Below are 26,688 nucleotides of genomic sequence, written 5' to 3'. Positions count from 1 at the left end.
CAGCTAACTGCTTAAAGATGTGGTGCGCAAAATGCATCAGAGGTTCACATCGTCCTATTTTATGTTTCCCTTCTATATAGTTTCTGTGCTTTTCAATTCCATGTCATTGGTTTATAAGTCAGTATTGAAGATGTATATTGTGAACTTTCGAAATTGCAAAAGCCTGATACTGTGAAGTTTGAAAGATACTTATTTTCCATCAATTAGACGCAGGGGTGTCAAACTCAATTTCATTGAGGGCCGCATCAGAATTGCGGTTGCCCTCAGAGGGCCGGGTGGGTGTGGCCAGGGTGGGCGTGGCCTACTGGGTGGGCATGGCTAAAGTGCGTATGGCCTACTGGGTGGGCATGGCCGGCTCTACATCGTTCACATCAAGGGTGCCTATGGGGGCCTGGGCAGGAGTGGGACAGATCTGAGGGTCTCTGGCAGGAGGAGGGTCTCTGGGCCAGGGCCAAGGCAGTGGGGGCCGTTCCCTCACTGTTTCCAGGATGGCTTCATGGGCCACATGAAACCACTTCGCGGGCCGGATCTGGCCCCCGGGCCTTGTGTTTGACATGTCTGAATTAGAGAATAACCTGAAGAGCTCCCCATTTCTATGTTTAAACAAATATTTTCCCAACAGGAATTGCAGGTGAGATATCTGAGCTCCTGACACCAGACTGCATGTTTAATTTTCTTTTAGTTTCCCACTTTGACATAAAGTGACTTAAATGTTAACAATTTATTTATATAACAAAACGTGAATATAGTATTTATGTAAGACTTGTTTGTTTAGAATGGGTTTTCCATTTTCATCTTTCCACATCTAATAAAAATAATTTAAACTCAACAAATCACGTATTAATATCTGTTCCACACGTTTTACTGACTAACTAAGGCCTTGCAAGACAGTGATTTTCACATAATAGTTAAGCCCTTGAGCATTTCTAATACAAAACTTGTCACCCTACTACTGTAGATAAGTGTTCTCAACTTTGGCAATTTTAAGATGTTGCACTTCAACTCCCAGCGATCTTAAAGTCACCAAGTTTGAGAAACTCTATTAGATCCTTAAATTAAACTCAGATGAAATTTTGGTCCTGAATTCCAATAATTACTTTTAGGTTGGGAATGACACACTGAATCCTGTATGCTTCAAGTGACACCTCCCCCCAGCATCCCCAGATCACTCTGACATAATTTGGAAGGTGGCATAATTTTAAACTATTTTAGGTGAGTTGTGAAAGCAAGCTAATGGTGGGAAGAAAAGAATATTTTGCTTCCCAGAGGCTTCTCATTTTTTTTCTACCCAAAATCAGCCTAAAAATAGCACTACCTTTTGGTAACATTACAGCATCACGATAGCCCCTTTATCCAGTTATTTTGAAGCCTAATTGTGGCCGCAATCCATCCTAAACACCCGTTTCCCTACTTTAGGTCATATCCAATTTGGTCTTCCCCTGGCAGATCAGTTATTGGAAAATGTAATTCTAGTTCTTGCTCCAAAGTATCACTTCAATATGCTTCAAGGGTATAAAGAATCCTCCAGAACAGATTAATGGAACAGAGAAAATAAAAATAGAAGAATGTAGGAAAAAAATTGACTGTAGTCATTACACGTCTTATATGAATAAACATTTCTACAAAAACTACCAAATAGAAACTCCAAGAATGGTGAATGTAACATTTATTTTATATTTTGTTTCCCTGAACTATACACAATATAGTCAAAAGTCTCCTGAACCATCAGCAATACTTTAAAAATGATGCTGAAGACTTCCCATGCTGAATTAATAGACATGGGATAGGCTGCACTTCATAGTCAAATTACTTTTTCAATTACTGTTGGTGACAATATGCTGACATTGCAAACCACGCAGAGAGTGCTGTAAAGCACCATGGAGTGGTATATAAGTCTAAGTGCTATTGCTATCTGAAGTGCAGCATACAGTGGTAACATACAGTCAACTGCTTTGAAACGCATTGAATTTGGTACTCAATGCATTTTGATGTGAAAATTTTGTCCCGGTACTCATCATTTGTTTGGTACCCAATGCACAAGCTAGAACTTGTTAATGTCGGCTGCCTTGTGACTAATTACATTATTTTTTATGAGAATAAATTGGTACTCATTGTTTTTGTTTCTCATTGCACTTCCTGGAACCAATTAACAATGAGAATCACTGTATTACTAAAGCAGAGGACAGGCAATCCGGCTCAAATTACCATCTAGTATTGCTTAACGGTTGCAATGTATGGCAGTGAAAGCTGGACCATAAGAAAGGCTGAGCGCCAAAGAATTGAAGCCTTTGAACTATGGTGCTGGAGAAGACTCCTGCGAGTCCCTTGGACTGTAAGGCGATCAAACCGGTCAGTCCTAGAGGAGATCAACCCTGACTGCTCTTTAGAAGGCCAGATCCTGAAGCTAAAACTCAAATACTTTGGCCACCTAATGAGAAGGACGGACTCACTGGAGAAGAGCCTAATGCTGGGAAAGATCGAGGGCAATAGAAGAAGGGGACGACAGAGAATGAGGTGGCTGGATGGAGTCACTGAAGCAGTAGGCGTGAGCTTAAATGGACTCCAGAAGATGGTAGAGGACAGGAAGGCCTGGAGGAACATTGTCCATAGGGTCGCGATGGGTCGGACACGACTTCGCAACTAACAACAACAACAATTGCTTAACGGATTGCATGCATTAAAAATAGTAATCTCAAAGAGCTGAAATGGAAAAAAATTAAGAAAATGTATGCTATAGGCAAAGGTATACATTATACTACCGTGTTTCCCCCAAAATAAGACCCACCCAGAAAATAAGCCCTACCCTGATTTTTTAGCATGCGCCTAATATAAGCCCTGCCCCCAAAATAAGCTGGGGGTGGGCATGGTCAGCACAGGAGGTGGCAAGCGCATGGGGGCTGACGGTGTCTGGCAGTAGCCACAGCCCATGCAGCACAGGTAAGTCTGAGTGCTGTGCAACCATCAGGTCAGCCCTCCAAGAAGAGGTACAGAGGGGAGGTAGGCGATCTAGACATGCTGCGTGGCCAGCTGGCCTGCGGGAGGTTTGCGCAGTGGCACCAGAGCAGACAGAGGCAGAGGAATGGGGGTGGGGAGGGTGGGGAGGCAGGCAATTCAGGCATACTGTGTAGCCGCCTAGCTCAAGGGAGGCTTGCATGGTGGCACTGGCAGCAGCCGGAGGCAGAGGTATGGGGGAGGCAGGCAATCCCGATGTGCTGCCCACTCCGTCCCACTGTCTCTCGGCTTGCCTGTGGACATGCCAGGTCAGGCGGCTGTGCAGTGCATCAGGATCATCTGCCTCCCCCCATGTCTCTGCCTCCACCTGCTGCCGGTGCTGCCATGTGAGCCTCCTGTGAGCCAGGCAGCCGTGCGGTGCACTGGGATCAGCTGCCTCCCCCCTGCACGTCTGCCTCTGCCTGCTGCTTGGACTCACCTGTGCTACATGGGCTGCGCAGCCCAAGTATGCCAGCCAAGGGGCCGGTTGGTTGTGCCTGCTGCCAGACACCATTGGCCCCCACGTGCTTGTTGCCTCTTGTGCTCGTGCCATGGGGGTGGGGTGCCCGGCAGGCTGAATACCCTGATATCATGTTTCCCTGAAAATAAGCCCTAATGCGGATAGATAGATATAGATAGATAGATAGATAGATAGATAGATAGATAGATAGATATAGATATAGATATAGATATATAGATATATAAATAAAAAACCAGGTCTTATTTTTGGGGAAACATGATACAAAGGTATATAAAAGCATACAATATACAAAGGTACATACTATATTATACTATGCTATAATCAATTAATTAGTTCAACTAATAATGACAACAATCTGGAAGTCCTAGAAAATAGGCATTGTTATGAGAAATAAAAGCAAGGAGCATCCAGCTAGATTTAAAACAACAACAACAACAACCACAGACAACTTCATTAAGACAGATAATCAGCAAACCTGTAAATTTTCCACTAGTGGTACATCATTGTGGCTTAAATCCAGAAATTCAATCTTCGGCATTAATTTCTAAAATAAAGGAATAGTAAGCCTTCAGTCCAATTAGAAGTTATCAGTCTTGATCCAAAACAATTAATCCCTGATAATGTGAACCCTTAAGAATTTTAGAACTATTTTTTTCAAGCAATAGCCCACGGAGAAATTTCAAGGGATTTTGTACAAGAGTGGACTTCTTTACAGTTAAAAGCTATCATCATTCTGTAACATTCAATGTAATAATCAAGTCTTCTGCAAGCTAGAGAAAGTATTAAAAGTACTGATTATATCACTATGAGCAGAAGAGATATCTTTTCTGTCTCTTATGAAACTGTTCCGAAATATTTGTTATGAACTCTTACCACTGAATTGTCAATTTGAGCTATACTATTATGACTCATATCTAAAGTTGTTAATGTTCTCCAAGTTGGAATAACTGCTGTCACAGGATTTGAAGATGCGCCTTCTGGCTCCCACTGGTCAAATTCATAGGCCTCAGGTACTAGGACCTCCTATTCAAACCACAAATTGAAAATAATATGAGGGGGAGAGAATAGAGATTTCTGATTAGTAAGTCATTATTTGACAAAAATTGTTAACGTCTAAACAAATTTAAAATCTGGATAAGAAATTAAGATTACTATTTTTTGCAAACATACTCTTTATTTTATGGATATGTCTTATTTGGAATATTTAACACTAAATTCTAAGAATACACACACATAGGTACACACATATGCACATGTGTCCATATGTGTGTATCTGTGTATTCTTAGAATTTAGTGTTAAATATTCTAAATAAGACACACCATAAAATAAATTTACTAAAAATTCATTAATATCAATAGAGATGAAATAATATTATTTAAATGTCTATAGTAAAACATCAAATATACAAAAACTGAGCTGCTGAATGAACAAAGAATATTTTTATTTTTTAAATACAGCTTTTAACATTATAATCATAATACAGCACATTTGAATCTTACCATCATGGATGTTGCTGAGAATTGTACACTTAGTGTTGCTAGAGTGTGCTTTGAAGATGTCAGCCCATTAATAAGTTTTGCACCACAGTGATTTATCTATTTTGAAAAAGCAATAGTAAAGAAAATGAAACAACAATAAAAGAAAACATGAAACTGTTTCACATGAAATTTTACTTTTTGCACTCTAATCTCCCCATTTTTATTAAAAAAAATTTTTTTGCAGTATTTTATTAAAAAGTCTTCTTCAGGGGAATACTGTAAATGCAATAAAAGTCAAGAAAGCCAATTATAGTTCCCAACATTGATTCAAATAAAAAAAAATCAAATATCACTACTACTGAAATCAGCTTCTGGAGGTGTAATTAATACAGCAATCTGAAAATAGCCATGCACAACTACAAACAGGAGAACTCTTTCTCCTTACAAAAACATGAAACAACCCTTATGGAAAATGTTTTGGGGGATCCCTCAGTGTTGCTTTATGCAGGGATTCAAGAATAAAGAGAAACAGGCAAAATGGCCTCCACAGACTCCCTGCTATAAACAGACTTCTGTTTGGAGTTAGCATGCTACCTTAGAAACCATGCGATGGGTTCTAAAATGCAACCACAGATTATGCACACAATACTCCACTTCTGGCATCCTTAATTACAAGAATCTCAGGAAATTAAGATGAGAAACGCCAAAGGGGCTAAGAAGCAGCTCTTAGTCACAATAAGCAATGGTGGGCTAAAAACAGTAAAACTTTGACTACATTAAACAGTTTTTTAAAAAATTAAGTTATACATTATCTTTCCATTGAAAATGTACTCTCAAAACAATTTAGAGCTTAAGTCAACCTAAAAATGCAAAAAGTAAAACAAAAATCGCAAGTAACTGAAAACCTAATAATCAAACTATTGATGTTGAAAGGCCCGACTAGAGAAGCATATTTTTGCAAAGACAATGGATGCCAAATACCAAATAAGTCGTGCAAAGGGATGATACATGCTTAGGCTCTCCCTCATGCTGAATATACATGCCTCTGAAAGCAGGGCCTCCCCTACAGTGTTCAATGGCCACTTTTATCAAGAGAAAAGCAGTCCTGCACAAGGCAGTCTGCTTTGCTAGTCACCCTGTGGAAATGCCTTCTATGCAGGCATGGACAACGCTCAGATAACGGGGACCAGGGCTTGGAGTTGTGCTGGCCTTTGAAAGGGCAGGAACCTCAATGCTTCTAAAAGAAGGTTTCACAATATTCCCCTCCAAATAGTCACATAACTCTACAAAGCTGTTTAGGGCTTTAAATGTTTAACACCAGATCCTCAAATTCTGATAAGTAAAACATCTAACTGCCAATTCACACTCAATTCACAAGAGCCTTGGTGGAGCAGTGGGCTAATGCCTCCTTAAGTAACAACACCAGCTGCCTGCAATTAGTGCAGGTTCGCATCCCACCAGGCTCAAGGTTGACTCAGCCTTCCATCCTTCCGAGGTAGGTAAAATGAGGACCCAGATTGTTGGGGGCAATTAAGCTGACTTTGTAATAATGCCGCTGGGGTGTGTGTGAAAGCCCTAATAAGCAGGCATATACACAGAATGAAGGCTACTGCTAAGCTTGTAAGCCGCCCTGAGTCTTCGGAGAAGGGCGGGATATAAATGGAATTAAAATAAAAAAAAATAAAAATAAAAATAGTATTATTTGGCAGTTAAGCTGTTGTAATGGAATTTCTGGATTTTTTTCAAACCTAGCCCTGCTAGTGTATTGCAAAGCTCAAAACATAAAATGATATGTGAACTGTTATCGTCAAACCCGACAGTCAAGTTAGCAGTAATGCCATAAATGCCTTCCTTCCCACAACTATCAGCTTAAAGATCAGGGTACTTTCCAAGGGTGTATCCCTCCTCTTTCAAGGAAAGCGCAACCTCATCCAGAATAGGCTAAGTCTCAATCCCTGCGTCTAATCTCTTACTGATGTAGAACATGCCCATCTGCCTAGATTTAACTTCAATTTCTTCCTCATTACTCAGCTTGTCATTAAATTCAGACTGCTTACTGGTATTCAGGAGCAAGGAGCAGCAGAGCTGGCTGATCATCTACTCCAAAAACAAAAGGGGTTTCCTCAGCAGTTTCATGTAATTATTTACCATCCCAGACCCAACACAGAATATTTCTGGACATCAAAGGTCAGTGGCCTTTTAAGCTTTCAAAAACTGTTTCCCCCCCCCCCCTCGGCCTTTGGGTTGTAACTATTAAATGCCCACCTGCATGATAGTGTCATTTCTATTTGGATTGCCATTTTATTATTGCTTATTGATTTATGTACTGCAGTTTTATATTCATTTTGTTAGGTTCTGTTAAATTTTATGTAAGTTGCTTATAGTCACTTTGACTGATTAGGGGAGCCTTACAATTTCTTTTAAACTAGTGTCCCTCAGCATGACTTTCTGGACAGAAGAATCAGAACCACTACAAGACCCAAGGTGCCAATCAGTCCAGAAGAATACAAAACCCTTAGAGTACATGAAAACAATTTCCAATAAGTATTCCACAAACAAAGCTCTTTTTACCTGAATCTGATGAAGAGATTTAAATATTGATAGGTCAAAAGGCAAAAGATGTTCCTGAATATTACTGCTTCCAACAGGTCCACCTGTGCCAGTTATCTGGGAAAAATGCATATTATTATATGTATATGTACATATGATTTACAGAATAATAAACAGAATGCACAGATATGTTTTTTGTTTAGAATGCTGATTATCTTGTCAAATTATATTCCAGTTTTATAAATATATACTGCAATATTTTAATATTTATATAACTAAATTTAGTAAAATATTGAGCATGCCACATTGCTCAGCATCAAGGCACTGTACACATTAGAAGTTAAGTCCACAATCTTGTTCTTTCTTACAAAATAATAAAAAATATAAGGATTTAAACTTCTTTTTTTGGGATCTAATTTTAACATAGTTTCCATTGTATTAATCTGTTTTATTTATATTTTTCATTTTATAGGTTTAAAAATCTTTTAAATCTTTAAAAAACGTTCTGAAAATGCTGAGGCTTATAGATAACAATAAATAGTATCAATTAAGAAGTCCTTATTGAACTATTCATCATTTTGGCAATTAAAGAAAGATTCAAATACTGCTAACATTGTGAAGGACAACTTCACATCTAATTATCTCTGGCATAGTGAGAGATTTCAAGCATGCACCCATTTGCTTAAGTATTAACACTTAAATGGGGGAATATCTGAATGAATTTTTAACTTCATTGAAGCACTGAGTAAATTTATAAATATCAACACAAGTGCATGCTACAGTACTATTGTATTTCTTATCATCTGATAAATATAAGATCAAAAACACTATAGCAGGGGTGTCAAACTCAATTTCATTGAGGGCCGCATCAGCATTGCATTTGCCCTCAAGGGGCCGGGTGGGTATGGCCAGGGTGGGCGTGGCCTACTGGGTGGGCGTGGCTAGAGTGCGTATGGCCTACTGGGTGGGCATGGCCAGCTCTACATTGTTTGCCTATGAAGGCCTGGGCAGGAGTGGGACAGATCTGAGGGTCTCTGGCAGGAGGAGGGTCTCTGGGCCAGGGCCAAGGCAGTGGGGGCCGTTCCCTCACTATTTCCAGGATGGCTTCGCGGGCCACATGAAACCACTTCGTGGGCCGGATCTGGCCCCCGGGCCTTGTGTTTGACATGTCTGCACTATAGGCTTATTTAAAGAAAATAAGTGTAACTTTGGAAAAACAGGATATGAAAAAAATGCTGTAGTGAGATACAATTCTATAACCAGAACTGATACTTATTCAGATGCAAGCAGTACCGAAGCAAAAAAAAAGGAACTTAAGGAAATAATTAGCATAACAGTATATAAAGATCTTACTAAAAGCATATTAAAGTATTTTAATCTCACTGTTCTAATTTAAAGAAATCTTCTCCACACAGCTTTTAAAGCTCAATGTATTTTCTAAGAGTCTACCTTAGAGGCAATTATCTCTGTCTTCATGGAATTATCTCCATCTTCATAGGGCGGTCCAGACAAATATCTGGACTATCATATATTTCTTTGGCATTCTTGTTCTTTCTTCAATTCCAATGCTACTGGGAACATACAACTTTTAACTTACAATAAGATACATATTAGTCTTTAAAATAAGAAAGATCTTAACAGAAGACCATCTTAACAGAAGACCTCAACAGTGCTACTTTCTTCCAGTTTCTTCTACCAAGGCAAAAAAAACCCACTTCCTATAAAGCACAGTCTCTACAGACAACATAAATGAGCAACTGAAATATTTTTCATTAGAGTCTGTTACCTTTAAATATTTGAGTCTGCATGCGAAATCCAGAATGTGACCAAGATCAGTTCTGGCATCACCATTTGCACATGTTGGTTTCCCCTGACGCAGCTGTTGAGTAACAGCATAAAGCTGCAAAGGTTTAATACTGAAGACTTCACCAGCCATAAGTAATTGCTCTCCTAGAAAACAAGATGCATATATTTAGAAATAATACCTAGAAAATAATATTGTAAAAGAGATATGATATGGTTATATCATATTTGAAATTTGAAACAAGGATATACAATCTTTTCTGTTTCGAAGGACATTCTATCTTGTGTGGTATCCAGAAAGTACAAGTATACGAGTACGTTTAATCTACAAGCATTCATTCAATGACTGTTCAAAGTTACAATGGCACCAAACGAATAGTGATTATGATCAGTTCTTGGAGTTCTGGCTGTCCCAGTACCCCACAGTCATGTGATCTAATCTGGATGCTCAACAATTAGCATGCTCTTACAACCTGTTGCGGTGCCATACAATCAAATGACCAACATTTGTAGTCTTTCCTACTGGCTTCCCCAGAAAGTCAATGTAAGTCTTCTCCACCCACGCACTCTTCTCCAGCCCATCTGCATTCATGATGCACTGGCCATTCACGCATCCCCTTCCCCTCATGCAGCCTCTCACACTCACTCTTGCACTCTTCCTGTAATGGAATGTGTGGGTGATCTTGTGAAACAAGGGGAAAAGATACTGCCTAGGAAACAACCAGACAAGAGACACAAAAGCCTCTAGTGGCTTAATGGTCAGAGAAAGAAACTTAGGAAGGATTGGATCTAATGGATCGAGCAGTTAAAAGTGAGGGGAGAAAGATTATCCTTCCAGGCTTGCAAGATTCTATTAATGTAGCCTTACAATAAAGTAGAATTAGTCCACCTTGTTGTGTTTTCTGCCTGGTTAGTGGGAAAGGCTGACACTTCCCAACCCACTCCTCTCACGCACATCCTTGGACTTTGCATACCCTGAGTGGCACCTCTCGCACACCCTTCCAAACTCTTACTGCACCATTTGCACACACCCTTGCACCTGCCTAATATGTACTGCACCCCTTCCCCAACCTTTATGCACCTCAACTTGTGCCTCTTGTATACCCTCTGCACCCTTCCTGACTCACATGTACCCTCCCTGACACCCCCCCCCACACACTCCCTTGTATCCTCTTCCACTCTTGCCACGCCTCACTCACTCCTCATCCAGCAGTGGCCATTTACCTGTTTCCTGGCCCAGGACTTCCCCAGTGATCTTGGCTGTGGAATTTGGCAGGAAGTTGCCTCACTAATGACCGTGGGATTTAGTTAACAACAACCAGGACTACAGAGGTTGCAGTCACTAAGTGATGTGGTTGCACTTTATGACTGCACCTCTTAGCAAAGAAATTCGAATTCCAATTGCCCATAGTAAGTCAATGACTACTTGTAACAGAAATGGGAGAAAGAAAAATGGGCTGAATAATTTTGTTACCAATTAAATACTTAAAAGGAATAACCAAGACAAAATTTAAAAAATAAATGGACCATTTGCCATTTCTAAGCCAGGTCAACTCCAGGCTAATTTCAATTCCAACTGCAACAAAATCTAAGCCAGACCTGCACAGCGTGCAGCCCTAGATCCAACATAACCTAGATGACCGAGAATCTCCACAGACATTTAGCTATGCACTTTGGGATGAACACCCTTCGAATGGTGCCGGAGTATGAATGGATTTCCAGAAAAACTGCAGACTAGAAAAACCATTTGCGCTTCAGTTTGAGAGGCAGACAACACAGACTCATCCCCAACAGCCTGGGCCTGTCTTCAACAGTGAAGGGACACAGGGCAGAAAACATCCTGCAGAAAGCACAGCTCCACAACACACTCCTTTCAGCAGTCCCAAGAAGGCTCCACACCCATTTGCACTACTCAGGTGACCCTGAGGACACAGAGAAACCCCCAAGTGGCCTCAAGGACTCTCTGAAAGAATGCAAATGATCAGCTGTCTGCCAGGGATATAAATCCTTCCATTCCCCACTATCCAGTCAGAGCTGAAGAAGCTTCTTGGATGAGAAGCGAAACATATTCATAGAAAAAGTAGAAAGTCCAGTTGCCTCCTGAAAAAGTACCTTTGGGACAGCATGCAGCCCGCTAAGCAAACCATCTCTAGTCTGCTAGTGTTTTTTGAAAGCTTAACAAATCCACTACTGCAGGGGTGTCAAACTCAATTTCATTGAGGGCCGCATCAGCATTGCGGTTGCCCTCAGGGGGCCGGGTGGGTATGGCCAGGGTGGGCGTGGCCTACTGGGTGGGCGTGGCCAGCTCTACATCATTCGCATCAAGGGTGCCTATGGGGGCCTGGGGAGGAGTGGGACAGATCTGAGGGGCTCTGGCAGAAGGAGGGTCTCTGGGCCAGGGCCAAGGCAGTGGAGGCCGTTCCCTCACTGTTTCTAGGATGGCTTCACGGGCCACATGGAACCACTTCGCGGGCCGGATCCGGCCCCCAGGCCTTGTGTTTGACATGTCTGCACTACTGCCAAACACCATTTCCGCCAGGATCGATCACCACCGCCTAGCTTTTTTCAGTCACCTCTGCCCTGGAAGAAAAGGTGCAAAGTGCTTCTAAGTCCTCACCAACACTACTTGCTCCAGCACTGCCCCCACATCGCTAGCTGTCAAACAGAATCCCAGGTTTTGTTTTGTTTTTTTTTGTAGTCCACAACAATTTCTAAAGTTGTGGTCCTTCCTTCTCTCCAAGTTGAGTATGCCTGATCTAAGTCTGAACTCTCTCGTTAAAGAGAAATTGTTCAGGGAAGTAAACTGAAGTTTCAGGGTGTATAGTTCAGTTATACTTGCCATAACATAAACATAACATACAATTAATGTAATGCTTATGCCTGTTTCTGTATCTATCATGTATATATCACACCTTAGCCATGAAAGCCAGCTGGGTGACTATGAGCCAGTCACACACTCTCAGCCCAGCCCACCTCACAGGGTTGTTGTTGTGAGGAAAATAGGAGGAGGAAGGTGTGTTGGATATGTTCAACGCCTTGAGTTGTTTGTAAGAGGTGGGATACAAATAAATTTAAAAAATATAATTATTTGACCATAAACAAAAGGAAACAATTTTAGATAAGTTTCAAAAATCATTTTTAAATATCACAAAGAGAAGAAATTTCCTATGACTCTAACCAACATAATTGAAGATGCATTGCATGCTGTACTATTATGAATGAGCATCCCCCAACATTTTCGGGCAATACATCTGCTTTATGGAATTAAGAATCTATCTAGTACCTTAGAATCTATCCACAGATAAATATCACATAGTTTGGTGGGATTCATTATCCTCTTTGCTGTACACTGTAATAAATAAGATTTTTAAAGAAAATATATGAAAAAATACTGCAATTAAATGTTAAGAATTCTGATGTTTCATACCTTTATGAAAAAGTTCTTCAGCCAATGCAGCTGTGATTCCAATGATTTCCTGCAAAAAATAAGAAATAAAAATATAAAATCAAAATATTATTTAAATCTATATAGTTCATAAAATATTTTACAGAATTTTATATCTTAAGCAATAGTGTAAATTACATGTTTATTTCTTCATGGAATATTTTCATCTGATTCAATATTTTCAGCTCAATGCAGTAAAATCATTAAACAACAAGGCAATGTAAATAAGAAAAAGTTTAGTCTCGTAGCACTTTAAACAAAAGTACCCTTCCATCATTTGTCTGCTTAAGTTCCAAGATGGTTATACTTTATGCAAAATACGCAACACGGAAGGAGACTGAACAGACGAAGGCAGGCAGGAGTGGGGGAGCGCTGGAATTGCCACTGCTGGGTGTGAGGTCACGTGACATCATGTCTTACGACTACATTGCTTAGTGGTAGAAATTCCAGTCCCAACGGTGACCAAAGACTACCTGTGTTTTTTGTTATTTATCTATATCTCTCCTTCCTGTGGGATGCATTGGTGAATAAGGGTACTTTACTTATCCATTTGTCACCTCCTAAATGGGCTACTCTAATATGATTTCACAGGACTGCTCCAGGAAAAGACTTGGAAACTGCATCCGATACAAGACACAACTATCCATGTACTAACGGAAACACCTTGATACTCCCACGTAACACCAGTACTTCAGGAGCTGCAATGGTTGCTAGTTTGTTCAATTCAAAGGATTAAGAATAGCCATTTATCCTTTTATGCATCCATCCATCCGTCCTTCTATCTTTATTTCTTATAGGAACCCGCTTGGAATAGTTTTTGACTGAAGTGACTTAAAAGCATTTATTTATATATAAACAAACAAATAATTAAATTAATAAATTCAATACAATGACAGGCCATCTGGCTGCTCAACTAATAGTAACAGTTCGGTAAATAAAAATGATCTTATGTTTAAAACAAACATAATGAACTGAAAAGATGACAGTGCAAAATTTATTAAATTCTGGTAGGAAAGAACTTACATAAAAATGAAAATGTAAGAATTGTGATAGTACTTTGGGTGCTGCCAATGGAAATATAGCAAGAAGAGTTTGTAGATATACTTCCAACTCTTTTTCTCTTTTTTCCACCAAGCTTTTAGAATTTTTACCAATAATCTTTTTGGGAGGCAATATATTCTTGTCTATCTTCTTCTCTAAAACAAGCTGTAAAAGACACAAAGTTAGGTTAGCCTCTGAATGAATCAGTGCTTTAAGGACTTATAACATTAAATAACAATAATAGTAAGACCCAGTTCTCAATAGAAATGCCTTATATTATTACTTTACTTTTATTAAATTTGTATACCGCCCTTCTCCCGAGGGACTCAGGGCGGTGAACAGGGCGGTGAACAGGGCACATATAAATAGAGAATACAAAAATTAAAAGGAATTAAATAATCGCCCAGATAAAAACAATAACAGTATAAAAACCCCATTAAAAACCCTAACATCCCCCATCAGGCCAGGCCAGCTTGTTCAAATAAATGGGTCTTCAGACTGCGTCGGAAGGAGCGAAGGTCCGGTGCCATCCGGAGCTCGACCGGCAGCTGGTTCCATAAAGCCGGAGCGCCCACAGAGAAGGCCCTCCCCCTGGGGGCCACCAGCCGACATTCTCTGACCGGAGGCACCCTGAGGAGGCCCTCTCTGAGCGATTTTATCCAACAGATGTTGACCAAACTCCTTGGCACGACCCTGCAAGGGTTCCTCCCTCACCTCCTGATTAAGGAGGGAGCGGGTCACCCTAAACAGGGCGGCCGGGTGATTATCTGCGGACCCGATGAGGGCAGAGAAGTAATTAGACCTCGCCGCCCTCATCGCTGCGAGATAAGACCTAATGTGGGTTCTTAGTCGCAACCGGTCGGATTCAGATCGGCTGGACCTCCAACAGCTCTCTAGGCCCCGTCTCCGACGCTTCATCTCCCGGAGCTCCGCAGAGAACCATGGAGCTCGCTGGGATCTGCACCGGGTCAGGGGCCGCAAGGGTACAACTCGGTCAAGTGCCTCAGTGGCTGCCCTTTCCCAGGCTTCCACTAGGGCATCCGCCGAGTTGTGAGCAACGGAGGCAGGTGGGGGCCCCAGCGCTGCCTGGAACCTGTCAGGATCCATTAAGTGCCTGGGGTGGTACCATATAGTTGGCTCCATACCCCCATGGCGGGGGGTGGCAAAACGGAAGACCAGCCGCAGGAGGTAATGATCGGTCCATGACAGGGGCATAACAATTGCAGAGCCCCCACCAAGATCATCAAACCACCGTCCAGATAAGAAAACCAGGTCAAGGGTGTGGCCTCCCTCATGAGTCGGTTCAGAAATTACTTGCGTCAGGTCCATGGCCGTCATGGAAGCCATGAACTCCCGAGCTAACTCAGGTGAACCTCCAAGGGATGGTAGATTGAAGTCACCCAAAACTATGAGTTTGGGGAACTCAATCACCAACCCCGAGAGGACATCGAGTAGGACATCGAATAATTGATAACAATCTAATCTACATATATTTTTTAAAAAATGATTTTTAATTTCTAATAGCAGCTACTTGAGATATAACCTCAATTTCTCTGTCAATTTTGAAGGAAATTTTCTAATTACCACTCTATAACTTAACTGGGTAAGCAGATATCATAATTATCTTTTGGTTTTCAAGTGAATTTTGGGCTTCTGAAGAGCATCTTTAGGAAAATAACTCACCTCCCTCTCTTCAGTCCTTTTTTCCCATTAGGCAAAGCTAAAACAAGGTCCTAGGACAGTACTTGCCTACAATTTAATAAGCCAGTATTCCTTTTCAAAAAGCATACAAGCATGCTAAGCTTGTAAGCCGCCCTGAGTCTTCGGAGAAGGGCGGGATATAAATGGAATTAAAATAAAATAAATAAATAAATGCTGGAACATTTTCTAAGTGACTGAGTGTCAAAGATTAAGCCGACTCTTTTAGGGATACAATTTAAGAACAATTACCTTTTCATGAAGATCATGGAAGTCACTATATCGATGTTTTACTATCCACTCATGGGTTCCAACAGTCACTTGAATGATATATACCTAAAAGAAAAACAACTTTTAATCAACAGATACACATTCACATAAAAATATACAATTCTTGCAATGCTGCATTTATTTTAAATTCTATATTTTTTTTCATGTACAACTCTCCACTTCAAATGGTTATATGAACAGAGTGTAACCAAAAAATTACAACAAAGCAGAAGTCAGTTTCTATTTATACTAGGTTATTATTTTGTGTTTGAGGTAAACTGAATACCATTTTGAAAAAGCTAAAACAATAATCTGGAAAAGAAAATATTACACAGTGTGTACAAATCTAAGTTATTTATCAAATTTATATAGCTGCCCATTTCACCATGACTCTGGGTGCTATACCAATCAAATAAAATCAGAATATATAAAAATATTCTAAAAGTCATTATAAAACACAGAAAATTGTTATTAAAAATTACTGTAACATGCTAACATTAAAAAGGCATAGAGGTTCTTATGAAATGTATCAGTACCTAGTTGGTCTCAAAAATGTTGTATGTATAAAATCCCTACATCCTTCCCAAGTGTACAATAGAATCGCTAACTCATACATAGCCTGCTATTTATTGTTATTTGAATATCGTGAAAACCATGAAATTAACAGATGTCAGCACAGACTCGTCCAGAAATGTTATTATACTATACAAACAGTAACAAATGAAAAACTAATAATAGCTAACTTTACTTTTGATCATAAAGCTTCCTTAAAACATCCCAAATTTTAGACTCCCAGAACAAAAGAGTTTTCAAATAATGCAATGTAACATTTCACAATATTCAATACTGATCATATCCCACATCAAGTACTGTTGTCAGCCCTGACACTATGCCCAATTCTAGACAACCTTTAAAACCTTCAAATAAACAAAACAAAAAAAGGTTCTGAAAAAAGTCACAGGGATCAGCAGGGACTGGAAAATTAAATCCTGTGAAGAGAGACGGAAGGATCTTGCCATGTTTAGCTTTGAGTAATTAAGCCTAAATATGTAGCACCCTTCAAACACCTGAAAGAATGTCAAACAAGAACAGTCAAAGGCCGTTCTACATTGCTGAATGCAGAATAAGGAATAATGGGTTTGAGCAAAGCAGATTTTGATTATTAGAAAAATAGAATTCTAACAAAAAGAGCAGCTCAACAGTAGAATTAATTACCAGATAGTGATGTTCCCTTCATTAGAAGTACCCGTATATACTTGAGTATAAGCCGACACCCCTAATTTTACCCAAAAAAACTGGAAAAAGTTATTGACTCGAGTATAAGCTGAGTATAAGTATAAGCTTGGCCCCTTCTTAGCAACATATCTATATTCTGTGCCACGCCGAGCCGCTCGTTGACTCTGGCAGCATCCCGGAGCTGGCTCGGGCCGCGGTTCGCAGGGTCCGCTCATCAGGCTGCCAGGCTTCCTGGCAGCACATCCCGCAGGGACGGTCTGCTAGGGAGGCGGCAGTCAAGCGTTGTTTCCCTCCTCGTGCGTGTGTGTGTGTGTGTGTGTGTGTGAGAGAGAGAGAGACCTGCGGGAACGGCTAGTAGAGGTGGCGGCAGTCCGGCGTTTGCGTTTTTTTGTGTGTCGAGCCCCGTGGGCCCGACACACAGGAAGGGGGGAATGCCGGAATGCCGCTTCCCTACCAGCCATTCCCGTGAGTCTGACACACACACGCACGCACGAGGGGGAGAAACAACGCTGGACTGCCGCTGCCTCTACCAGCTCTGCAAGCCTCTGCTGCCCCTTCTCTCCGCTGCCTGTTCCGAACGAAAGGGCGTCCCTTCGTTCGGGCCAGGCTGCTGAGAGAAGGGAGCGGCAGAGTCTTGCAGAGCTGCTCCCTTCGGCTCCTCTTTGTTCAGGCCAGGCAGCGGAGAGAAGGGGCAGCAAAGGCTTGCAGAGCTGGTAGAGGCGGCGGCAGTCCAGCGTTTCCCCCCCTCATGCATGCGTGCGTGTGTCAGACCCGCGGGAATGGCTGGTAAGGAAGCGGCATCCCCCCCCTCCTGTGTGTCGGGCCCACGGGGCTTGACACACAGAGAAACGCAAATGCCAGACTGCCGCCACCTTTACTAGCCATTCCTGCGGGTCTGACACACACACACACATACACACGCACGAGGGGGGAAACAACACCGGACTGCCACCTCCCTAACAGACCTCCCCTGCGGGATGTGCTGCCAGGAAGCTGAGAGAAGGGGGCGGCGGGGGCTTGCAGAGCTGGTAGAGGCGGCGGCAGTCCAGCGTTGTTTCTCCCCCTCGTGCGTGCGTGTGTGTGTCAGACCCACGGGAATGGCTGGTAGGGAAGCGGCATTCTGGCATTCCCCCCCTTCCTGTGTGTCGGGCCCAAGGGGCTCGACACACAAAAAAACGCAAACGCCGGACTTCCGCCGCCTCTACCAGCTCTGCAAGCCTTTGCTGCCCCTTCTCTCCGCTGCCTGGCCTGAACAAAGAGGAGCCGAAGGGAGCAGCTCTGCAAGGCTCTGCCGCTCCCTTCTCTCAGCAGCCTGGCCCGAACGAAGGGACAGTTCTTTTTTTTTGTTCACTGGAGTATAAGCCGAAGTGGATTTTTCAGCCCAAAAAGTGGGCTGAAAAATTCGGCTTATACTCAAGTATATACGGTATTTAAATAAAGGCTCATTCATATGTCAGTGATACTTTAATTTGGATCTTGCATTAACATGTTGAATTCAACAGCCTAAGCACAGGTTGTCCTTGATTACAGTCATAATTGAACCTACAATTTCAGTTGTAAGTTGTGATGGTCACAAAGCGGCTCACCACGTGACAGGACCTAATTTTATGACTCATGCAGCAGTTGTTAAATGAGCCTATAGTTTGCTATGGGGCGGTTTCTGCCAGAAACCAGAGGTAAACACTGATTTCTGGCAAAAATGTCATAAATTGCGGTCATATAACTGAAAGGCTGCAAATGGCCAAAAATGCAAACCAGCTGCCAAGTGCCCAAAATGTGATCATGTGACTATGGAGGGAACGCAGATGTCAGAACTTTGAAACTGGGTCAAATGTCCCTTTTTTGGAGTCCGCTGGAATTTCGAATGGACGCTAAGTTACTGGTCTAAATCAAGGACTACCTGTAGACTTATTTAATATAGTTAAAGTTATATCCTATTGTCCCTATAAAGAGCCTCATTTTTATCCTCACATATTACCATACCTCCGACACAAACTGCATTACTGTGTACTATAGACTGCTTGTTATAACACATGTTCTTGGTTTGATCTAGTGTGTGCTTTTCACCTTCGAAATCAAGATGTAGGGGTCGAGTTGAATGTAACATGGCAAGGGAATCAAATACAGTACTGCTCTACACCAAAATATCTGTGTTACACTCGATAGGACACTTTCATTTAAACAGCACTGCCTAAATACTAAAGCTAAAGCTAAATAACATCATCAGGAAACAGACATCTATACATGGGGGCCCAACCACCCATACTGTGATCATTGGGTTTTGCCCTGAGTATTTCTGCAACAGAGTACGCAGCTGCAGTATGGAGTGCATTCACACATGCAAAACAAGTCGACATTGCTGTCAATGAAGCAGTATGCATAGTGACAGGATGCCTTAAACCAGCAGTCCCCAACTTTTGCGGCTTGGCGGCCTTGCTGGGGGAGAGGAGAGGGGAATCGGTGCACACACACGCAGCTTCACTCACGCAAGAGAGAAGAGAAGGTTTTGCAGTGCTGCCTCGGCTCCTTCAGACTTCTCCATGCCAAAAACTTATGCAAAGGGACGGAAGGCCTGAAGCAGCACAAATTTGCTCCCCTGAAGCCTTTTATCCATTTGCAAAAGCTTTTGGCACAGAGAAGAGAAGCCTTTGGGGGGGTGCAGTCTCATGTTCCTTCAGTCTCACCAAGGATGCCTGACACTCCAAAAGCAGATCGGGTGTCCCGCGCAGGCAGCCTCGGTGAGTCAGCGAAGCTGAGCTTGTCCCACTCAGACTCTGCTCTCCCCACTCTGCTTCTGGAGCATTGGGAGCAGGTGGCTTGGTAGCCCAGCTGGGGTGGAAGGGAAACCGGGCTGCACGAGTGGAGGGCTGGCACAAGAGAGAAGCTTTTGAGGCACCCGCAAGTGGGGCTGCACTCACAGGCACGCCAGCCAACCACTCACATGGCCCGGTTGCAAATAGGCCAGGGCCCGGTAGTGGGCCATGGCCCACAGGTTGGGGGCCTTTGCCTTAACCCACACCCATTAAGAAAATGTATCCTCTTGTTATTGCTTCACCTAAGAATAGGAGAGAAGTAGCAGCAGATGCCGAGAGAATCAACAAGAGAATGATCCCCGGCATCCTCCGAATGGATACCTGCCCCAAACTTGTCGACTTAGATCTACCGTGTTTCCCTGAAAATAAGACCCAGTCTTTTTCTCCCCTCCAAAAGAGGCACCAGGTCTTATTTTTGTGGGGTGTCTTTTCCACTCACCTCCGTTACCAACAACTCTGCCCAGCCGGCCCACTTCTTTTGCAGCCGAAGGAGTTTCATTCTGCAGCTGAGAATGGAGCTCAGCCCTGCCTTTTGCAGTCAGAAGCCTTTCAAGAAGGCCTGTGCAGCTGAGAACCGAGCTGTGGGTTGAATCCATAGCTCCGTTCTCAGCTGCATAGGCCTTCCGGAATGCAGGCCCGAGCTCCATTGTCAGCTGCAGAATGAAGCTGCTCCTTCGGCGGCAGAAGAATCGGGCCGGCGAAGCAAGTGTTGATCCATGGGAGGCCTGGCTGCAATGGTAAGCTCCAACCCCCCACGCCTCCCTAGCTTGATTTTTAGATGTGCACCTCGCCCCAAAACTAGGGCTTATTTTCGGGGTAGATCTTACTTTCAGGAAAACACAGTAGGAAGAGTTTTATGGCACGAACAAATATTCTTGAATGTATACAGGAGCAAAACTGAATTAGAAGATGGAGGAGAGAAGTAATGGAACAAGGAAAAATCCCAGAAGGTAAATGGCTGAGGGATCTGACCTCCCTTATGTCACTTGGTAGAATATTGAATAGATTGAGGGTTGGGGGTACCTAAGTGTAAAACCAATATGGTCAAGTGGGAATTGCTGGTAGATAACAACACGCTATGTGAATGTGGAGAGACGTAGAACCTGACCTATCTGTTGGTCTGTCAATTACTACCAGTAGAACATATGGAAAGTGATTTGTTTCTAGCTAATGATAAAGCCAAAAAGGTGGCCTCATTTTGGCAGTTTAAGGTTTCATCTGGACACAAAATAAATAAAATCACATAGGTAAAGAGCAGCTAATCTGAAACACCACCACAAAAATCAATAGGATTTGGTTGGAGATGCTTTTTTTTACAGGTGGCTCCATTCAGAGATGGAGAAAATTCCATTTAAGCCATGTGAATCCCACTGGTGAAAGTAGAGGGAAAAGATCTCAGTAATCTACGCTCTAATTTCAGTGCCTAAATAAATAGTCAGCTATTTTGTTTCAATAGAGATATTCATGGGCTCATTCTGCTATCAAAGCTCCTCTCACGCATATACATTTTTGTCCATCTCATGGAATAAGACATACTAAAGAGTTTTCTCTTCAGAAATATTTGAAATTAACTAACAAAGCTTAGCTAAAAATGAATAAATCAATGGTTAGTATTGGGATTGATAGAACTGGAAAGCTTTTCATAATGCATCAACAAAACTAGATATATCCACAAAGCATTAGCATGACTTTTATTCATCTACAGAATGAAAACACAAAAATTAGAAGAGGGAAATACAATGCATAAAAATGTACAAAAATGTAAAAATTAGGGTGCCTCTTCTTTAGAGCAATGGAAATCAACTTCAATGAAGTAGGAAGCAAGCAAGTAAATTGTATTTGCCCCTATTCAACCAAAATGAAAGCATCACAATAACTCATTTTCTTTTTCAATGATTTTGATTTCTAAATTATATTTTTAAATTACACTGTTTCAACACTAATTCTACAAAGCTACGTGATGTCATATAGTAATCATATTGTTAATGTATGTTTTAATTGGCTAAGATAATGCTGACAGGATGTATTTTACCTTAAGACATTTTCTTCTAAATATAGCTAGATGCCATGATTTGGCCCTAATGCCTTATGAATTTATGGGCAACTTCTTCCATCTCCATTGTCACTCTTTCAAGGACATTCCAGCATTCTCCTGAACACTGTCCTTCTACCATATCTGTTTTCCTCTTCAATGTCCCTGAATCTTAAGTTTTTTCTAGACCCGTGGTGGCGAACCTATGGCACGTGTGCCACAGGTGGCATGCAGAGCTCTCTCTGTGGGCACATGTGCCGTTGCCCCACTCCTAGACCTTCAGCTGAGTTTTATAAAACCTTTTCGCTTTAGGCCTCCACTGCCATGTGCAAAAAAAAAAGGTTCAATCAATTTCAACTTCTCACAGAGAAAAAAAAGATCTCGCAAAGTTGGAATTGATTGATTGAACTTTTTAGTGCCACCCAGTCTGCCGTTACCACCGCAGCCACGCCCACCCAATTGGCCACACCCACCCAATGGGCCACACCCACCTGGCACCCGACAATACATAAGTGGGTTTTGGGTTGCAGTTTGGGCACTCGGTCTCTAAAAGGTTCGCCATCACTGTTCTAATCTAGACCATCATTGACTCACTAAGTGTGCAATCCTGTACTGGATGAAGGAAGAATGAAATGTTCCAGGGCAGCCACATACTAGAATTCCCCAGGGTGTTTCTATTGGAAGGTTATAGTTTTAGTCTGTCTATTAAGTATAAAGAAAATAAAGAACTAGATTCAATTGGATCTTGCTGTATCATGTTTGGGCTTAGGCTTGACATTGGCTGTAACAGTAAATACATAACAGAGAAAAACACTGCAAGGATCATAAATGCATACATTGGTTACAAAGTCACTTTTTATCATTGCTGTAAGTGCCAATAATGGTCACTGTCCAAGGCAGTTGCTAAATGAGAACTACTTGTATATTCATAGCTTCATCTCTTCTTTTCCATTCCAATTTTCCTGCAAGATAGCTCATGCTCTGCTGGCTTCAATTTCAGAATCAGTGAAGCTACCGAGCCTTTCCACTATACCAAGATGATAATCCCTTGGGAAGATTACAAATTAAGCACAAAAAGTGTGTGTCCTACTGAGAAAGCTATGTTATGAGCACCGTCACATACAGTCTGGTTCTGCGTATCTGTTTAACTGACTGGGTTAATGGGGAGAGGGTTAGCCAAGGCAAAGGTTAACAGAGAGGAAGGGGAATCAGCCTATTCTCCAAAGCACCTGCGGGCAAGACAAGAAATAACAGATGGAAGCTTAACATACTTAGAATCCAATTTAGAATTGAGAAAATTTCTATTAATCAGAACAATTAAGGGCTAGCCTCCAGAAATTGTACGTGCTCCATCATTGGAGGTTTCAAAGATGAGATTGGAGATCCATTTGTTCAGAATGGTAAAGGGTCTCCTGTTTGAGCAGGGAGTTGGACTAGATAGAAGATCTCCAAGGTCCCTTCCACCACTGTTGTTCTAAGTGCTTCCATTTCTCCATTTCATTCACTTATTAATATGTTAGAATATACAATGTGCTAGTTCTAATAAGTAATGTAGTTGAAATATCACTAGGAACCTTGTTATAGACTGTTATGCAAGCTATTGAAGCTACATATGCATGAAAACCTCTTTGAAGTTTTCAACGCAGCAGTTCTGACTGCTAAAGGAAGTAGCTGCTTTGCAAACTGAACAGTAGCAATACAAGATGCTGCAGCAAAAAATTCAAAGAAAATTTGGGTTGCATCTTTAGCTTTTCCAGCACATGCACTCCTCCAAATTATGCATCTAGAATGAACATAACAATCTATGCATCAATGAACATACAAAAGATATACAAGAATTTTGTTTTACAGTTTAAGTGATAAACTATATATGCTCGGAAATTGCCATTTTTTAGTTCTAGAGTTAAATATTTAATGTTACAAAGAATCGTAATTATAATTATCCAAATAGACAGGGAAGCTCTGCATTTAGTGCTTGCAGATTTCATCAGAGAAATAATCTAAAAGGGTAGTGAATAAAGACAGATGAATAATTCCAAAATCCCCTTTATCCATAGGCATATAAGCATAACAGATAAGATTTCATATTGGACCTTATGAGAAAGGATAGTTATTAGCAACATAGGTAACAGTATTCTTCTAGATCACGGGTGTCAAACTCGCCACATCACGTGACATATTGCAACGTTTCATCACTTTTTTCGCATTGTTGGAGTTGGGATGGGCACGGCCTCCGCATGATGCAACCGGCCCACTCCAGCAATTTGACACTCCTGTTTTAGATGATGTGAGCCATAATCCTGTACAATGCTAAGTTAGAATTCCAGAAAATCTTGAACTGCTATTTGTCTAAGAGTGCTGCTGAATTCAGCCCATTCTCTCTCTTATTCTTCTAATCAACAGTGACAGATAAACTACAGATTTGAAAGTGTATTTTTTTATTATAACAGGTTCTGGCTTGTAGCTCAGTTTTTCCAATTCCTGGTTGAACACTTGTTGGTGAAGAGAAAACAAACAAGTCGCAAGAAAGATAGTATCCTTTCTACAATACTTACACCCTTGTAAGTATTGTAGAAAAGGATGTATAGGATTATCACCTTCTTCGATCCAGTGCATTGTGTCTTTTTCTTTCACAATTCTAACCAAAATGGGAAGGAGCAAATCATACTGTGAATTCCTGCGGTTGCAGATCCAACATTTTTCTATCTGGTATTAGGTCAGAACAGGCATAGCACAGTTAATGGAAGGTTTTTAACTACTTCTTGCTATATTCTAAATAGCAAGATTTTATATCACATATCAAGTTGCACAACAATTATACCTTCAATTTATTCTTGACACTCTCATGACACTGTGCAATAAGATTTCTACCCATTTTTTTCTATTGCAGTGCCTAGAATTGAAACTATTGCTGCTCAATAACAAACCAAACAGATCTAGCACATTGATTTCAACATAAACAACCTAGCCACATACTTTTCTGCTGAAAACATACTTTTATCCAATTTTAGCTGGTCCATGCATTATGCCTTATATACTGTATACATAAACAAACACTAAATTTGGAACTACGGCATTGAACTTTATCTTATCTTAATAAAACCTGAATGACCTTCACTGATCTCAAAAAATTTAGAAAGGTTAGAATTTATTAGTACTGGAAGATAACCAAGAAATCCCAGATCTAACAGGTCAGACTGAGAAGTCAAAAACCATCTCAAAAGGCACAGTCAAACCACTTGTGTATTTTGAAGAAACCTACAGTATATAAATATATTAGTATAGTCCTTGGGAATCGAACTCATCTCAAAGGTCTCTTCAAATATTCATTTTCTTCTGATTAAATAAAAATGTCCCTATATATAAACTTGAATATTTTGCAAAGCATTTCAATCAAAACTGATTAACATTTTAGATGCAAACTCCAATGAAATAAGGCCTATTCATAGTATGAGTTCATTAAAAAGATCACTTAAAACTATATGCACACATAAAGTTCACAGATGAAAATTATTTAGCTGAAAAATTAGCAGATGAGCCCATTTTGGTTATATAACAAAACAGCTGGAATATATTAAATTATATATTAATATATCATCTTTTTGCAGTGTTAGCTCTTAAATATTTTCTGACTCACTGTTTTATTAAAAGGTAAAGGTAAAGGTTCCCCGCACATGTGTGCTAGTTGTTTCCAATTCTAGGGGCCGGTGCTCATCTCCGTTTCAAAGCCGAAGAGCCAGCGTTTGTCCGAGGATGTCTCCGTGGTCATGTGGCCGGCATGACTTGATGCCAAAGGCGCACGGAACGCTGTTACCTTCCCACCGTAGTGGTCCCTATTTTTCTACTTGCACTTTTACGTGCTTTCGAACTGCTAGGTTGGCAGAAGCTGGGACGAGTAACAGGCGCTCACTCTGCTACGCGGCACTCGGGATTCGACCCGCCAAACTGCCGACCTTCTGATCAACAAGCTCAGCATCCTAACCCACTAAGCCACCGCGTCCCTTTTACTGTTTTAATAGAGAGACATAAATAACTTTGTAGAAAAGGCCAACTGCAATAATAACGTTACCGGAAAAACATTATACAAATATTTTTCCTTTTCTCCACAGACTTCAAAAATGTTAACTAATCAGATCGCTATCAACTGCTTCATAAGTCGCAACATTTGATTCAGATTCGAGAATATTACCAGCTGATTGACTTAACATTCTTTCCGCATTTTACTTTAAAGCCACCTATTATATTTTTAGTTCCTTCTCCAAGGATGCTGCATGCTATTCAGAAGAGAATAAATTGTCTGTCTTTCCCAACCAGACACCTTAAAGGCAAGTTAGGCAGCCCATTACTCCTGGCCAGCACTTTGATCCATACCGGCAGGGAATGATTGGAACTAGAGTCGCACACGTCTGAAAGGCGCCAACTTCGGAAAAGGACCATTTACAATCGCAACCCGGAAAAAGACACCACCTTAGCTTGCTGATGCCGAGACATCGATTTCCTTCCTCTAGGGATGCTGTGTTATTTTGTTTTTTTTCCACCTAGGACAGGGGTAGGCAACCTCGGCTCTTTTATGACTCACGGACTTCAACTCCCAGAATTCCTGAGCCAGCATGGCTGGCTCAGGAATTCTGGGAGTTGAAGTCCACGAGTCATAAAAGAGCCGAGGTTGCCTACCCCTGACCTAGGAACTAAAGAACTCCCTGAAACTCTAAAACACGAAAAGCACCGGCCAAGACAGTTTGGGCCGCTACAACGACTGAACCGACAGCGCTTTTCACGGGATCCCGGGAGGGCGACGTCTCTTGACTCGCCAGACCCCCACCGTCTCCGCGAACCCCTTCGCACGCCG

At 41.5% G+C, this 26,688-nt stretch overlaps 1 protein-coding gene across 7 annotated transcripts in view; it reads right to left on the bottom strand.

Annotated features, from left to right (window-relative positions):
* The window catches only part of NISCH (nischarin), a 55,770-nt gene that overhangs the window by 28,807 nt on the left and 275 nt on the right, over positions 1-26,688 (bottom strand). For all 7 annotated transcript variants that reach the window (XR_014024894.1, XR_014024895.1, XR_014024896.1 and 4 more), the window contains exons 2-9: positions 15,741-15,824; positions 13,773-13,955; positions 12,732-12,780; positions 9,288-9,451; positions 7,523-7,618; positions 4,973-5,068; positions 4,346-4,495; positions 3,948-4,016 (exon numbers count right to left, since the gene is read on the bottom strand). Coding sequence is in view for 4 of the 7 variants with exons in the window: in XM_081315891.1 (XP_081172017.1) it covers positions 3,948-4,016; positions 4,346-4,495; positions 4,973-5,068; positions 7,523-7,618; positions 9,288-9,451; positions 12,732-12,780; positions 13,773-13,955; positions 15,741-15,824 (891 nt within the window). In the remaining 3 variants the exon portion in view is untranslated. The remainder of the gene's footprint in view (positions 1-3,947; positions 4,017-4,345; positions 4,496-4,972; positions 5,069-7,522; positions 7,619-9,287; positions 9,452-12,731; positions 12,781-13,772; positions 13,956-15,740; positions 15,825-26,688) is intronic.

The sequence above is a fragment of the Vipera berus genome (genome assembly GCF_964194415.1).
Source record: "Vipera berus genome assembly, chromosome: 2".
In the NCBI taxonomy this organism is placed as follows: domain Eukaryota; kingdom Metazoa; phylum Chordata; class Lepidosauria; order Squamata; family Viperidae; genus Vipera; species Vipera berus.
Note: the sequence above shows the minus strand (reverse complement) of the source record. Positions and strands in the feature narration are given on the sequence as shown.